At 39.5% G+C, this 17,123-nt stretch overlaps 1 protein-coding gene across 1 annotated transcript in view; it reads left to right on the forward strand.

Annotated features, from left to right (window-relative positions):
* The window catches only part of Pde9 (phosphodiesterase 9), a 144,874-nt gene that overhangs the window by 110,897 nt on the left and 16,854 nt on the right, over positions 1 to 17,123 (forward strand). The window contains exons 5-7 of the mRNA XM_071780184.1: positions 9,332 to 9,456; positions 10,250 to 10,457; positions 12,710 to 12,821. Of these exons, the coding sequence (XP_071636285.1) occupies positions 9,332 to 9,456; positions 10,250 to 10,457; positions 12,710 to 12,821 (445 nt within the window). The remainder of the gene's footprint in view (positions 1 to 9,331; positions 9,457 to 10,249; positions 10,458 to 12,709; positions 12,822 to 17,123) is intronic.

Here is a 17,123-nt window from a genome sequence, read left to right on the forward strand (position 1 = left end):
GCGAAAGAAGGAAACGTCCATTTTTTTGCTGATGTACTTGCATGAAACGTACGTATTAGCGTTCGTTTTTCGCGGTGCATAAAATTATTCAGCTTAATTGTGACGAAAAAAGTGAAATAAAGAATTTTGACCATTATGAAAAATCGTCAAAGTATGAGGTAAATTTTCGAAAACCATTCACGTTCACTGGAAAAAAATTTTTTCTTTATTCACGAATAAAACTTTTGTTTTCCTTCGTTATTCCGATTATTCGTAAATATGTCGATTTAGCTTTGAAACGCACGAACGTCGTTCCGTCGCGTTTTATTTGCGAGGAACGTCGGAGAATTTTCCACTGCCGTCGTCGTACTTGTCGTCAAGACCCATTGCCGGAACGAAGGTTCCGGACGAAATCCCGGAAATCGAGTGCCGCGGAATTATCGGCGGCGGAACCGCTTCCGGGATTCGCTTCCGGAATGCACGAGATGGAACGCGGATTCGCCGCGCGGCACGACACCCATTTACAGCGAAATCAGGTGTGTCGGAAATTTAATTTTTCTGTTGAGAGTTACATTTATTACGCGGATGAAAGTCGCGCGTCGACGGTTGGAAACAATATTGGGTCGCTGTTCCGAAATTTATTCGTTTACCGCTTCATTTACTTGCGACGGCATTATTAGCAAAGATTAAGATCGCAATGTATTTATATTGTCGCGACTTTCCGAATTACATTGACAATACAAGTTTTACATTTATTATTCGAATAATATTTTCTACAAATACTTATAACGAAAGCCGTGTTAATAATATCTGTCAAGATATGAATAAAATATACATGATTTAATTTGAAATTAAAGACAATTTCATTTTATATAATATATATATTTTTTTGACTAATTTATGTGTTTCTAATTATTTTTTAATGATTAATACATATTTTGATAGCCATTGAAAAAGTTTGCTACTGTAAAGGTTGTGTGCAAGAGACTCTTGAAGAGTATGTAAGCTTAAAGAAGATATCATTATCTTTCCATTTTTCAAATAAAGTTTCGCGAAAACTAAGCTTTATATTAAAATATTTTATTTTATATCCGTTTTATATAATAAGGAAAATCACATTCTCTCTTCGGTTGTATCACGAATTTCTGCAGTATAATAAATAATCACGTTCTTAATCTAAATATTAATAAAAATAGTTTTTCGAGGGGCTTTAATAGATTTCTAGAAAAAATACGACATTTTACACGAAGCTTCTTTACGAGTTTCTGATTTCGTTGGATATAGCGATGCATCTCTCCGCTCTAACGACGCCTTCTCGAACGAACGCCTTCCGACGGGCGATAGCGCGCCCTACACCTCGCCCCAATGATATTGGCCTCAACAAAATAATGAATAAATTGAGCGTGGGTCACAATAAAAATATAATCGTCCGCCGTACGTTCGTGATTCACGATCTTCACGATTCATTATCCTATTACTGCCAATGGACGGCCAGAAGATAGCCGCCCCCACTGATCTCGCCGTCACCCTTCCTCCATCACGTACGTATATGGTCGTACATGCTTTATTTCGCTTCGCGTCGTGCGAATCTAACAGCATTTCGTTGCGTGTAAACTGACAATAAGGCCCAACGACTGGACCATTCTGTTCGGTAACGAGATTTTCGTGCGCCCGCGTGCTTCGCCGGTGCCGCCGAGTCTCATAAATTCGGGCGCGGCATTGGCGATGACGAAGAAGGGATTTTAATTACTCTTGATAAGGGAGAATTCATTAATTTAACGAAGGTAGTTAAAACAACAAGAAAGATCTCGTTACGAGATGCAACGCGGCTCGCGATATTCCTCGGGATTCTCATATAGCGCGAATCTCCCCGGCGATGGGAATTTTATAAAACGTTTGCAAAGTTTTTGACGTACGTAAATAAAAGGAATAATTGTGGGGCTACCATTCGAAATTGCTGCTTTATTTCGGCGTACGGACGGAACTCTATATTATATTACAAATTTTGACAAACGTATATTTAATTTAGCTGTTAATCAAACCGCGCTCTGCTTGACATGAGAGAAACATACAGGCATATTTAAATATGATTTTCTGCGAACAAATTTCCATCAGAATTTTTGTGGCGCTTCTCATCGTAAATAACGATAATATTACCGTTTTACTTATACGTATAACCTACATGCTTAGTAATTACGTTAATTAAGTTACATTAATTTAACTAATTGCGGTAGTGCGCTTGGATTTCTTATATATTACGAAGAATATTTCGCGAAAATTGATTGCACGGAGAAAACGTCTGTTAATTTAGTTAGATCGAATTACTAATGTTGCCTCAGGTGACAAAATATCTAGATCCGGCTCTGGTTAGATCAAGCTTGAAATAAATGTCTGAAAATTTAATTTTACATTATTGTCAAGTGACAGATCTTCTCATGGAATTACACAAATGCGAATTTTATTTCAGCTTGAAGCTAAAACATTACTGATAAATTATGGAACTTGCGAAAGTATTCTGTGAATGACATGAGAGACACATGAATTATTTCTCGTATTTTTCATTACGTTGAAATATTCTACACGGTGACATTTATCATCACGAAATGTATTTTCACATAGAGAACGTCCCATGCTTTATTTGACATCTTGCAATTTATGTCGCTTCTGTAACTGTCCACAGACTTTGATTCTGGATTTTTATTTTTAAGGGCAAGAGGCTGTCGATCTCCTTTTATTTAGAAGCACTTCTCGGCTCGAAGCCTATTGACACTGCGTAGGTACGATCAGGTCTAATTGTGGCGCGGTATGTGATTCGGGGACGGCCAATCATCGTCGCCCTGAATTACGGAGGGTGCTTAAAGTGCTCGACATCGCGCCGTGCCATCGGGCGCACCGCCACCGACCGCTCCTTGAGGTGGATCGGACGAGCGTTTGCTCGACAAATAATCGCGCATGCCGCGTTGAATGAAAGTTTGCTCGCGAATTCTTATAACTCGCCAACCAACCCCCGGCGATCTCTCTCCCGCGACCTTTACACTGCGCTCGGCGAGTCTAATTTAAGACTCATCCGTTCAACCTTTCGACGCTGCTCGAGGTGCTTCGCGGTTTGCTAAGTGGCTTGAATTTCTCTAACTCTCTAATGGAGGAGAGCGATACTGTAATAGAGAGACGCGCTATAGAGATAGTTCCAGAAATATCTATTATCGACTAGGAAACATCGATACTCGTCGTCCTTATGCATGAGAGCATGAGCATACCGAAAGGATTAACCTTTATTCAAGAAACGTCTACCCGTTGGACTGTTTATAAAGCTTAAACAAAAATTATTAAGGCTTAATTCCTAGGTTCACGTGATTCTATTTAAGTCTCTGGTTTTATAAAAATCGCACGCGTCTGTGCGTACCTACGTGTGCAATATTTTTATATATGATTGCCCTTTCCGCAGGAGAATAAAAACGCAGGGGCGTTAGTAGGTATTATAGAAAAATAGCCCGCCAACGCCTATCTGCCTATATTTTTAAATGCAAAACTGCCAGGATTATTATCCGTGATATTTACGGATCTCGGATCTCGAGCCTGCTGTATAGTCTCGCGAGGACGCATTGCACGGTCGTGACCTACGAGAATTCAGTTTTCCTCAGTTTCATAACGTCGGCAAAAACGTGCGGACAAGTCCGTGATAAGTTTCTGCGACCGACAAACGTGGAACTTCTCGTTTTACTTATTCACGTAATCCGGGCACGTTTACGGGTCCTCATCAAGGTGGATATTTTGCGAGAGTAAGGGACTTATTCGGGATATCTCGGCTCGACCTCCGAGGTAAAATGCTTGGTAAATTCCGGAATTATGATGAAGGGGTTGCCGTTAATCCTGGCTTTTCGTTTTTTTGCCATTTGCGCCGTTACTTGAGAGTCGTTGTAAAGGAAGCAATTTTCCCAGTAATTATTATTTCATAATACCTCGCGAGAGATGAGTGACTTTATCGAGCGCGGAGCGAGGTGTGCTGTTGATATATAGTAACTATTAGTAATATTTTAAATCGAATATATATATATTTAATATTTTGCACATAGAAGCTCTGCGTACGTAATAGCGTTTTTTTTCTAAGATATCCTTTATTTGCTACAAGGAAGTTTAGTATTGGAAAGTTTGATCGTATGTGGATTGAATAAGTCAGGTCTAGATAACGAGAGATTCTGATTTTTCCATATCAAATGAACATATTTCGACGTCTCTTCAAAGCAAGGCTATACTTTTTATTTGAGCTGTGTATTGGTTTTCCTGCAATAAAAGAATCGCGGTATTTACGAGAAAAAATATGGTTCGGTAATCCGATTAAAGTGGCACGAGCAATAGTGACCAATAAACACTTGTACATACGGATCGATATTTCGTTTCGTCGCGTATCTCCCCTGGAAAAGAGGATCTCCGAAAAAAGAGACTCGCGCCGAAATATTGGGTTTCATCTCGATATGCTCAATTTCGGACGACCTCTTTTTCCTTCGCCGCAAAAATATGTTCAGCTTTACTCTTCTCTCCGTCCTCTTCATTTTGTCAGGCATTTATTACCGAACGTCACACTCGTTCCTCTCGCGTGTGACTCTCGACATTATACATGAGAGAACCCGCGACACGTCGTGATATATTTTTCACCATAAGGGGAGGGAAAAAAGGGAAGAGAAGCAGAACCTCAATTTTTTTTTCAACGACGAATTTTTTTCTCGATCAATTTTCGCTTGATTCCATTAAGCTTGACTGAGATTGAATAATGATCAGACGTTTCGAATCATCAGTTCGATGATTAACGGCTCGACGTTATTCGATTTCGTGCAAAGAGTGAGTTTTCAACTTTACGCAACAAAGCTGAATTTTGAACGAGTTTGAATATTCGACGAGTTGAAAGTTACAATACCGTTTTGAATTTGAGATTCAAACAATGAATTCATATGAGATTGAATAATTGACGCGTATCGAAAGTTTAAATACATATTTTATAATTATATATATGTATAATTTTACACGGGAAAAATGGTTTTGCTGAATCTAAAAATATCTAAAAATTTAGCTGGATACAGATCTGAAAATAATTTTGTTACACCATCAAAATAATTATGTAGAACACTCAATCTGATTGGTAAAATGTCAACATTTTTTACAGCATTATCATTACACTTCAGCGATCTACTACAAGTATTTTGATGGCGCAACAAAATTATTTTCAGATCTGTATCTAGCTAAATTTTTAGATACTTCAGCAAAACCGTTCTTTCCATGTAGTAACTTGTACAAAAATATCTTATAGCTTATTCAATAACTGAATTATTTTACCTTCTTGAGATCTATGTATCGATATTAGTACTAAAAGAGGAAAGATAGAAAGAAAGAAAAAAAGAGATAATATGCAAAGCTCCATAAATCTTCGGAAATGTACGAATCGCGATTAATCAAGGCTGGATTTCGAATGTTCTACGTCAGGAATCTCGCGTATTCGAGAACTTATTTGACGAGTATTCAAATATCTACAGGCCGCGGCTTTCCATCCTTTTCGCGCGTGGGAGATATTCCATCTCGCACCGGACGTCAAGTACATTATCATGTAAATCGTAAGCGTGTCGGGAACAAAGTTGGGAGAGAAAGAGGCCAACCCCGGGTCGGCGCCACACAATGCCGACGAACACCTACGAAACGCGGACGAAAATTCGACGATTTGGTCGTAAAGGTTTAAGTACCATGAAAAAAAAGCGTGTGCACGCGATTGTTGTAATCGCGCTTGCCGTACACCACGGAGTGCTCGAGCGTTTTTACGACGAAACGGGTCGCCGACTAACGCGAACATTACGGACCGGAACGTAATTGAGCGGACGACATTAGCGAATCGACTGCATCGGCAAGTTTAAACAGTTTTTTTTTATTGCGCATTATGTTACGATTATATCGATATTAAATAAAAAGCTACAGAAGATAAAAAAAATTACAACTGCTTTTTGCATGCAATATTACATGTCATACCAAAATGGAATCAAGCCAATTTTCTCTTCTCTCTTTCTCTCTTTTGCAGTCCTTTTTTTAATTAAACAGTATGCGTTGATACAGAATATATTTGCTTTTACTGTATTGTGTGGTAAAATTCCGCTGTTTGCGATAGCTAAATTCGATAGACACTGAACAAATATTTACTTGAAAATATATGTCCCGCGCAAATATCATTATTCTGTCGATTATATATCATATGACAAATTATAAACTTTGTATCATTGTTTTATTATGATATTGCTGTGTATTTTGATGACACATGATTAAAGCAGAGTAGCAATTTCTGCACCCCTAGCATGTGGAAGTATTTCAGAAATAGCTTTACTTTTATGCGCGAGAGAAATGTTGCGAAAATGCTTACGAATTTCGGAAAAGCTTTCCTAAAAAGCGTAAAATTATTATATAAATGTTAACTTTAATATCCAAGCTTAGTTGATGAAAGACCCATTTTATTTTAATTTTGTCGATCGCATCTCCGTTTGAAAACGCTCGCGACAGTTTGCGCGTGCACGAGCCGAAAGTTCAAAGTCAAGCGTTTGTTGTGCCGGAAATCTGACACGACGCGATACCGATCGTGTTGAAAATTTCCAATCGTGCTGCGCGTGTCAATATGACATGTCTTTAATTTATTTTTTAAAATTTTTTAAATTAAAGCACACTCGCAAATTCCATTGACACGCGCTGTATGTTGAAAAAAAGTGCAGAATTTTCCTTGCAGGCGGAGCGAGCGAGAGATCACAGTGAACCTCGTCGCTTCCTGCGCGTTTCATCGTGATTGTTACTCGCTCTCGCCTTGGCAAACGATTCCGGACTCAATTAGCGTCTCGAATTCGTGCGTGGGCGTGGTGGACACGCGTTGCATTTACGTTCTGGCATTCCTCACACTGTCAGCCATAATTCCGCGATAAATCGAACGCGGCTCGATCTGCGTGGTTGCAGTTATTAGTAGTAGTGGTATTTTCCGTACCCGTGCGTGCACCAACGGCTGGGATAAAAATGTTACGTCATAAAATTTTATTTTATATTCCTGCGTATTTGCCGATATAAACTACGTTACGATAGAGAGTCTCGTGAACAATTAGCAATTATTATCTATATTCTACTTCTATTTTCACGATGTGCTGATAACGAGAATTTCAGTAGCGCGTTGGATGAATACGAGTCCTTCGAATCCTTCGCACAAATTTCACTCGAATAAAATAAAATTAACCCACATTTCGCAGCGCTGAATGCAGCGGGTGTGTTTCAGTTGGCGAGGCGAGGCCGATGGGTTTGGTTTGATTGCACTTTGCGCCGCAGCAAACAGAAATCGAAGTTTGACGCGGGACACGGCGATGATAGCGTTTGCCTTTCGCCGCGAACCTCTTTTTCCCAGATCTGGTGGCGATATCCTGGCGAAAATGGCTGCGCGCACCCTCGTAAAGGTCGCGCATAAAGTGAAACGAATGCGTGACAACACGTTCCACTATAGGTGTTACATTTCAACCTCGGAGTCCTCGGACCAGATAAATCGTGAAACACTACGATTTCTCGTGTTTCGTTACACGAATCCCGCGCTCTTCCCGTTTCCTTGCGCGAGACAAGCGCAACGAGGAAAACGCGCGCTTGGAATATTTTTATTTTATCCCGAGGCGTGCACGTCAGTCAGGGGGTGAACTGAAAATGGCGACCCCGGACTCTTTATAAATGATCGCGCCAGGTTTCACTGCACTTCCATTTTTCACGCAAGAACGGGACGGGATGTATATTTTACGTCGAGATCGCGGAAACGTTCTTTTTCTTTTCTCTCCCCCGTTAGGATGCGTTAAGATGCATATTATTCAAAATCGATCATCGATCTGTGCTTGTAATTTCAATAGATATCTCCAACAGATTATCTGCTTTCATAAAAATACCGCGCGATTCACGTCATTTCGATGTGATATAATATCGACGTAACATCGGCATCATCTGCAGAATGTTTGGACCACACAGTTATAATGCTATTCGTCTACTTTATCGTGGGTATAAAATGAATTCATTCATTAGTTATTACGGAAGCCGCTTATTGGATGTTACTGCCGAATACATTGCACTTATATACGTGTCGAGCTTTTCAATATTTCAAGCCGCTGTATGAATTCGCGCTAAAATAAGACAGTCGGAAACGGCACGGATTTGTATCATTTATTCAGCGAATTTTTGCACAGTTTTTGGTATTATTTTTCGTGCAGCGTTGTATACGCTCGCTCGCGGATGCATACGGGAGATTCCAGGAGATTCGCGGTATCTCGACAGATCAATAATGTTGCGTCTCTTGATAAGACGTTTTTTTAAATCACTCGTGCCATTGTTTTAATCTTCGATAGGAGGACATTTACGAGGACCCAGATAATTAAATATTAAATTAAATGTCCGTCGGCGCGCATTCCATCCCGGAAATTAATTAAGAGTTACATTCAGAATTTTTATATCGTGCCCTATTTTTTTCTACGTTCGTGAATTTCGCTTCAATTTAGGAATAAAGTGAACCGTGATTGCGGCGGCGGCTAACGTCCAGACTCCACTTCTATTTTATTCTGCTTGATCTCGAAACTTTCCGTGTTGGAGCGCACAGAAAGAGAGCGAGAGAGAGAAAGAGAGAGAGAGAGAGAGAGAGAGAGAGAGAGAGAGAGAGAGAGAAGAAGAAGAAGGCACATTTACGGTCGTCATTCCGGCGCTATGTCGTCGATCGTAATTACCGGGGCACAGTAATACACGGCCGTTACACTCCGTGGGTAGCGCGGCGTTTCGATTATGAATAAAACATGCACTTACAAAACGTCACGCCGTTGCTCTTCCCTCGCGAGCATTACTCGCTCGATATACCAGAAAGAGTAGGTACGTCGCCGCTCGAGACAGACACGGGATTCTATGCACGCGTCGCGCGGCCAAGAGCCATTTGTACGCGTCACCCGTTTTTTGCCGGGAAGCCGGGGTAATTGGGAAATGGCCGTCGATCTCCCGTGCACCAGCGGGGCGGCGTTTAATAAAGTTAATATCACCTCCGGTAATATAGTAAATGGTGGTAAACGGCGGACAGTTAATAGCGGGGATCGAAACCGGGTATCGTAAATATCGTTTGTACGTCATTTGCTTCCGCTCATCGCGCCCGCGCTCGTCCCGCTCGATACGGGGATAATTCGAGGGGATGAATGACGATCGTCTTGAATTGCATCGCGAAATGGTATAGCGACGCGACGGTGAATTTAAGGAACTGCGTAAACAAACTTCCTTCGGAGGAAGAAGAGAATGAACGGAGATCAACTTAACGAGAAAGCATCTACGTTTTGTCTTGCAGAACTCTTTAGAAGCGCGGCAGAGGCTGGTCCTCTGGACATCGTAAAGCTTCGCAAGGGGGACAAGCTCCTCAATATTTCGACTCATCTACCTGCAAACACGCCCGACACGCCTTATGTTCTTCAGGTATTCTATATTTAACATTTCATTAGTTTACATAATTAATTACACGTTTACGTAGTATAATAATTTTTGACAAGTGCTTTTTCTGCAGAAGATATTCCGCAAGAGAGACCAAGAGTTTCTTGTTATCTATATTTGAACAAGTTCGATGCACGAAGAATTATGTTCTTTAATCAGGTTTCGCATTATAGTAAAAATCACATGTTTCAAGCGAATAATGTCTTGCTTTGGGTAATGAGCGTTCAATCGACGCGTGAACAATTGCTGTAACATTATCATAATTAGTTTCATCACTCGTGACGTGAATCAATGTTGATGGTAAAGTTCATTATGAATTTATCGCGATTTTGGGGAAAATTTAAAGCTTTGATTTTACCTTTCATAAGTATCTGCTTCATTTGTATACCTTTGCATATTTATGAAGATATCGATCTATGCTCGTTAGACATGAATGCAAAATTCATTAGACAATGGAATATATAAGGAATTTTGTTGATAATGTTAGGCACGTACAGATTTATATCTTAATGTTTACTGGTTTTTTTCTTTCTTGTACTCTCAATGCATGAGGGAAAAATTTAAATATTCTTGGAATGTAAAAAATGATAAATGAACATAATGAACATGTAATGAACGTAAAACTAACCATCCAAATTAATTAATTTACATAGCCTGATCAAAGGACAGGGCGCGACATATTATCTTAGTCGACGCGTTAATTTTCTTTTACGCAAAACATCCACATGAACGCGCGTAGCGTGCGCTTTACGTACTTAGCTGGTTGTGCTTTTTTAAGATCGTTGGCGCTCATCCCGCTTCTTCGGGGGTGATTGAGGCGGAGGTACTTTGGGCTTTAGAGAGGCGCGTGGCGGCTTTAGAGCGGCAGCTGCGAGAGCATCAAGAAGCTTTATACGCCACACCCTCCCTCGCCCTACGAGAACTCAAACGCCAAGTGGACAGTTTCAAGAACAAATTGGAGAACAACGATCAGCTGAGCTGGCTTAGTAAGTAACCACGTACGTCGTTTCTGCATCTAGAGTATCCCCGTTATGCCTAACAATAAGTCTCCGCTGATCTATTTTCAGGGACACTCTGTAAATATCGCGCCAAAGATTAACTGAGCTGAGATATTTTTACTGTATTCCTTTCTGTAACTTCTCATTAATGCGACGATATAATTTATAATTCGATTAATAATTGCCGATCCTAATTTTGACGATAATGATCAGCTTTTAAGTTGCTTAAGTAAGTAACATGTATAAAGTTTCTCGGAATAGGCTTCATAATTGAACTTCATAATCGGATTTCGTGGCAGCGATCGTGGTGGTAAAAATGAAAGGGATAATCCAGCGGAACGGAGAAATTCGGAATAATATCTTACTTTTGATATTAAATAGCGAATATTAGTGAAATGAAATGCTCTGGCCGTACGGCTGGCCGTCATTATTCGTCGAATAATCGCATATATTAATGGACCTGTGGGTTTATAAGTGTGCATTGTCGTAATGCATCGAGGTGCACGCGACTGTCGAAATTATTTATTGTCGTAGCATTACTCTTTTGCGTTAAATTCGAGGATATACGTCAATATACCGGTGTACTGATACGGAAAACGCGATTGTTTCTACATTGTTTCTACAAAAATTTATACAGGACACAAGGAATTTTCATGCTGTTGCCTCTTGTATAGTAAAACGAAAATGAAATTGAAGATAAATATGGACGTTGGCGGTGGAAAGCGCCACGGGCGCTTCTCTTCCCTTTCAATCCGTATGTGTTCCTCGCTGGTTCTCCCGAGTTCAATTCATTGAATGCACATTTAACTCGATATTCTCTTGTTTAGCGAAATCTCTGGTTCAAAGTGACAGAAATAGAATTTTAGCGACGTAAAAGTTTAGATAGATGGAAATGAGTAACAGATTCGTTCATTGATTTTAAATAGTTTTTCACATCGCATATTTTTCTAAAGTATATTTTGTATAATGTTCGGTGGAAAATTCTCGATAATAATTTTATCAAGAATATAAAACCGAAGCTGAAAATCCTCTAGCGTTTTTGTTTAATACAAGCGCGTGCAGTCTAAATTGCTCACAAATCCTTTGCCCTCGACAGTCCTCGACAACTCGGAAGCGTTTGGAAATTGGATTGTCACGCAACGCGGCAATCCTCTCAGCGGATTGAAAAAGTTATCGCTATTTAGACATACAGACAAATCCTGAACACAGTAGAATTAATAGCTACAATAATCACGCTCGTTAAAACAATTACTATTGCGCAATTTTATTGCGTAATGAAGTCGAAAGAGATTTCTGCAATCTTCGTCATAATGTACTAAATAAAAATAGCAAGGGAAAGGTAATACACGAATTGAAATAACGAAGAGGCAATAATCTAAAGCGCTTCCTTCTGACATTTTCATGAAGTATCTCTGGTTTATCGTAGAAACTGGAGATTAATCTCGAAACGTGTATCTCGCCTAACTCGTTCAACGCAATTGTCGCGATAACAATTTTCTCTTTGAGATTTTATTTCCTATGCTGCGATATTGGATGTGGATCGAACTTTACGTTGAGATGGATCGGTCATCTCGGTCAGATATAAAAGTTTCGCCAGAGATTTTACGATGCCGCCCGGTTTGAGGCTAGCGACGGATATACGAGCGGATAAACAGCGGCATGCTCCGATCGCAGCCGCTGAATAAATATTTGTGGGGACACGCGAAAGGAGCCGTTCAAGCTATTCCTATCTTCAATTTCTAGTTGAGCTTCGGCTTATGTATAGAGGATGGTTCGCACGTGGACGAACAAAAGTCCCGAGGCGCTCGACCGTTACACTAATTACTTAAAGTCAAGCTTCTTTCTTTCTCCCTTCTTGATTGAAGTTAAATTGGGTCTACTTATCGCCGAAACTTAATTTAGAAAACTTCGTAATTCGCACTTTTATATGTAATTTAACCCTTTTGCTAAAATTTCTGCTAAGAGAAGAATAGAAAATTTTCTAAGAATCTGCCGATAAAGGGGAAAAAGCCGGTAAAACTGGGACACGGCACGTATAGGCAACTCACAGCGTATGAAACTCTTCTTATAAAATCCCGTTACGACGTGAAATGACGCAGAGTTTGCGAAAAATTGCTCCGGCATCCCGCGTTCCCATCTTCGATGTTCCTTCAGGGCCCTTTTGTTGCACCGCGCACCGTCCCGCCGCAAAAACTTGAAAGTTTCCAAAAGCTTAATCTAGATATCTTCGCCTTCCGTAGGTCTCTACAAGCTTCCGGAGCCCATCTATACGGATTCCTGCCGCAGATTGCAGCATCGTCGGAAGAGCGATAGCATGAAGCGGAAAGTTCGGGAGAAGTTCCTCAATATCTGGTGAGTTAATTAAGATGGTATTAGCTAATCGCGCGCTAAGAATTCACGCGACGCACCGTTTTGCCTGCATTGTTAATCCTTCTTTAATAAAACGGACAGCGCAGATTCTTGCATATGCGTATAAAGTAACGTGTCAAATGTGACGCGTTCAATAAGAAAGCCCTGATAAATTTCATATCTCCGTGAGGGGACAAAATTGCGCGAGACACGCGGAGACCGTCGAGGACGCCGTTACCGTTGATAGCGGAAAATTTCCCGCACGGTCTACGGTACTTTTATCCGACACTAGACCAGCATGAATCCTCTCCCGTGCCTTAATGCCGATATTACGTGGGCAGGATCGCCAATGAGGTGCTTCCGCGGCATGTTCGATCGAAATGCCAACAGGCCGTTATGTCGGACAGGCCATCAGCGACTGTAGTGCCGCGACTGATGATTAAGCGGCTGCGATAATCCTATCTATTAAGCAGCAATATGCCGCTGTTTCCAGTTACATTGTTGTCCAATAGCGGCCCCGATCGACCCGCGCCGCGTTCGCTACTCCGGGAGTAATGCGAAAGAGCCCCCGCGTTCCCCATGTCATTGTGATTAAGCGTCGATGCACGGCGCGTGCATCGATCGTCGATCGCCGCATGTAGATAACAAAAACGCGATCCGACCTCGAAGATTGATTAGCCGGGGGGGAAAAGTTATTCAACGAGTATATGCGACGCGCTGGAGATTTCGCCGCTGCACGCATACAGGGTGTTGCGTACATGTCGCGTCTGTCTTCTTACTCTCACGAGCTTCTTCAATATTCTCCGATTTTGCAATAGATCTCTTTTCAATATCAAATAAATATCAAATAAACAGATACAGAATATTTTATATAATATCGTGGCAAAGATAAATAAATTTTAATATTTTTCGATGTGCAAGTCAAGCTGATATAATATTGATGATCATTACTGATTATTCGTTATTTAGTTTTTCGGTTAGCCGACAAAATTTCAAAAGAGGAATTGTGACGATTAAATGAATAATTGATTATGAATTATTAATTTCTCATTTAGAGCGTTTCTAGGTAATACACAACGCGTTAATATTTATTTACATTTATATGGTGCAATCGTTGCGAATTCATTTATTATAAAGCCGAATGAGAGATAGGGGATAAACAAGCCATAATAATGATAAAGCCATATCGCAATTGCTATTGAAATATCCTCTATTGATATGAAGTTCCTAGTCAATAAAGCATCCATTGATAGCTTAATTTGCCGCGTTGAACGTCGGAGATCAAAGGATGCGGCGTGGAAATTAATTATGAAGCGATGTAGAAAGTATGGAAAATTTACGAGGGACAATTATCGGAAAATTAGGAGTAAACAATTTGTCGGGAGTAAAATATTGATTAACCGTGCACCGAAATATCGGGGGCAGATCGCGGAATAACGTATCGATCAGTTTCCCCTTTGAAGCGCGACGGCGAAGATAAACAATCAATCTCTCGACGCTATACGTGAAGTCTTATCACGCAAAACAGCCGTGCGGCGCGTCCTTGAATATCTCTCTCCTCTCTGTTCTCCTAGTCTACGGATATTTTCTCTATTCAATATTATACACCTTTTTTTAATTAAAAAATTTTTTAATTAAAAACGGATTTAGATTTACGCGTCGTAATATCTTAAGTAAGAGCTGCATAGAAGTGAAATACGTTTAATAAAATATAGATTGCGGTATTAATCACGGAGAGGCACACGGCACACGGCACACGAGATATTTTAACAGGTGAATTTTATATCGCGAGAGGTATATGTGTGAAAGCCTTTTTTAATTTCGCTAGTTTAAATGAAAGTGGCACGATTTGGATTAATGATTAAAATTCCCCCGTGCCCGGGGATCTTCTTTGACATTCGACGCGCAGGGTATATTACGCTCGATATTGCGAGATCGACATGATCGAGAGCACCCGCGTGCGCATCGCAAATAAGAGCCGAAAGACGGATGGATCGTAAAAGTTGATTGATCTACGGTAATACGAGCGCGGACTGATGAATCTTCGGAGAAGGGCGATGTCTGTGCCCTTGCGCGCGAGAGCACTACTACCTACTGACAATGCCGACTAATAAATCCCAGATAAGGCAGGCGTATCGAGTTTGTTAAAACGGACGGTCCATTAAATCGCATCTATAATGCAAACGACACCAGCAGATATATATTCACCGTTAATAAATCGCGAAGTTAATTAAAGGTTAATTTATTTTCAGAAAAATGCACGTGCACGGGAAAATTGAAAAATGATAACAAAAGTATATCTACAAAAGAGCTGTATAATAAATGTATTTTAAAAATTATACATTTATTACCTTTTCATTTGAAAAAGAATAATTGTATTAATTATTATGATGAAAACGCGAATATATTAATGCAGTATATTGTAATTTTTCTGTATTTGTATTGTACATTTTGTTAAAGGATGTTAATAGAACAATAATTCTTTGAACAAGGCATCTGAAAGAGATATGAAAACTATATAGGTATAATATTTTTTTAAATAGGAAACACATGCGTATTAAATGTTAACCTTTATGCTGATACAGCTTGGAAGTGCAGAGTAGATTCGAAATGATGAATTTTGAATGTAAACAGTGGTAAACAGTTATTAACAAGTGAAAAGGAGCTTTGAGAGTTGAACGCGGTTGACGGTGCGTAAGTTAACGTTATGTCGGTCCATAATAACTACTAAGATACATAATTATAAATCAGACGTTTCGGTTCCTCTTTGAGCCATCCTCAGCGATGCGCGACAATTGTAAATAGGGAATTGTAAATGGAAATTGTAAATAGTTATTACACGATGATGGACAATGACAGCTAAAAAAAGAATTTCGGATTTGCGCAGTAGTAAAATCCGTCGTTGACCAGACGTCGACGTCAAATCGATTCTATTATTAAAGCCGCTTTATTGATTATCGAGACGCTTAAAACTTGATCTAACACAAGTTATATGTTGACATTGGCAATAATATTAACATTGCGTACATTACGGCCGTCTGGTCTTCTAAGTTTTATTTAACTAGCGAGAACGCGTTTCGTGTAAACGTGAGATCAAAATAAAATATGTGCGTAAAAGTAACGACGCGGGGGGAATACGAGCCGTTTTATCACATTTCTTCCAGCTAGGATAACTGTAAAACGAAATAACGTAGATATTACGTTAAAATCGAAGCATACAACGTTGCATGCGACTTTTCGATATTCAACGTGGATTTAGCGAAGTAAGAGTCATGGATGCGTGAACGTGCATTTCACTATTTAACAAATACGTAATAAAATTCACACAACTTATAAAGCGTTAATGAATTTCGGGGAGAATTCCAATATTTCATTTCGCGAGAATCATAATAGAAACAATTGAATCGTTTATGGCTTACAGACTCGCAAATAATCGACACGGACGCGTATTTTACATCTCCAATTAGGAGTCGCTTGTGTGCGAATGCGTTTCCCGAGATATATCTGCAGCTGTTATTAATTTAATTATAATTGATTTCACTCCGCATCTTTTTCTCTGAAATCTTTTATTTAGCTTTACTTGATATTTTCTCCATTTATAGTTTACAACATTTGATAATACTTGACAGAAACTAATATTTAATTAGGTAGATATATAAATTAATTTTAAGATATATTTTTCTACAAGAATATCCTGAACCCTTTCTCTTTTTTTTTCTTTCTGGTTCTTTAAATTATTTAATTACAATTCTAGAAAAATTACTTTTTAAATACAAATATTTATACAAATATTTAATTTAGAGAATTCAAGTATTGGACAGATTGTTAAAAAAATTCTTAAATTACATAATTATAAAAAAAGGTTAAAAAAAAGGTTAAAAAAAGAAAAATGTATAATATATATTTTCAACAAGTTTGACATTTTCCATTAAATTTTCCGAACACGGAATAAATATAATTAATGGCACTGTGATTACGTTCGAGCTACATTCTGCGCTCGTCGGAAGAGATAAGAAGCGGATTATGTATATACGATGATGGCATAATTCATTTTGCGTTCAGGTTAAAACCTGATTACAGGTTGACGCATTATCTTGCTATGAATTTTTCATTCCGTCCTTATCAACGTACTTGCGCGTGATTTCTAGCATCAAGTTTCCTCGGGTTTTCCTCGCTCGTCTGGGCACCACGTGTCGTATAGAGCTTCTCCGGTTATATTTTTGTCATATTCTAAATTCCGAAAATATTTCAGTTTATTGAGTCGCCCCGTCATAACATCGAGAAGCTAAACTCGGCGGGATCGAA

This window comes from Temnothorax longispinosus, chromosome 6 (assembly GCF_030848805.1).
Source record: "Temnothorax longispinosus isolate EJ_2023e chromosome 6, Tlon_JGU_v1, whole genome shotgun sequence".
Lineage (NCBI taxonomy): Eukaryota > Metazoa > Arthropoda > Insecta > Hymenoptera > Formicidae > Temnothorax > Temnothorax longispinosus.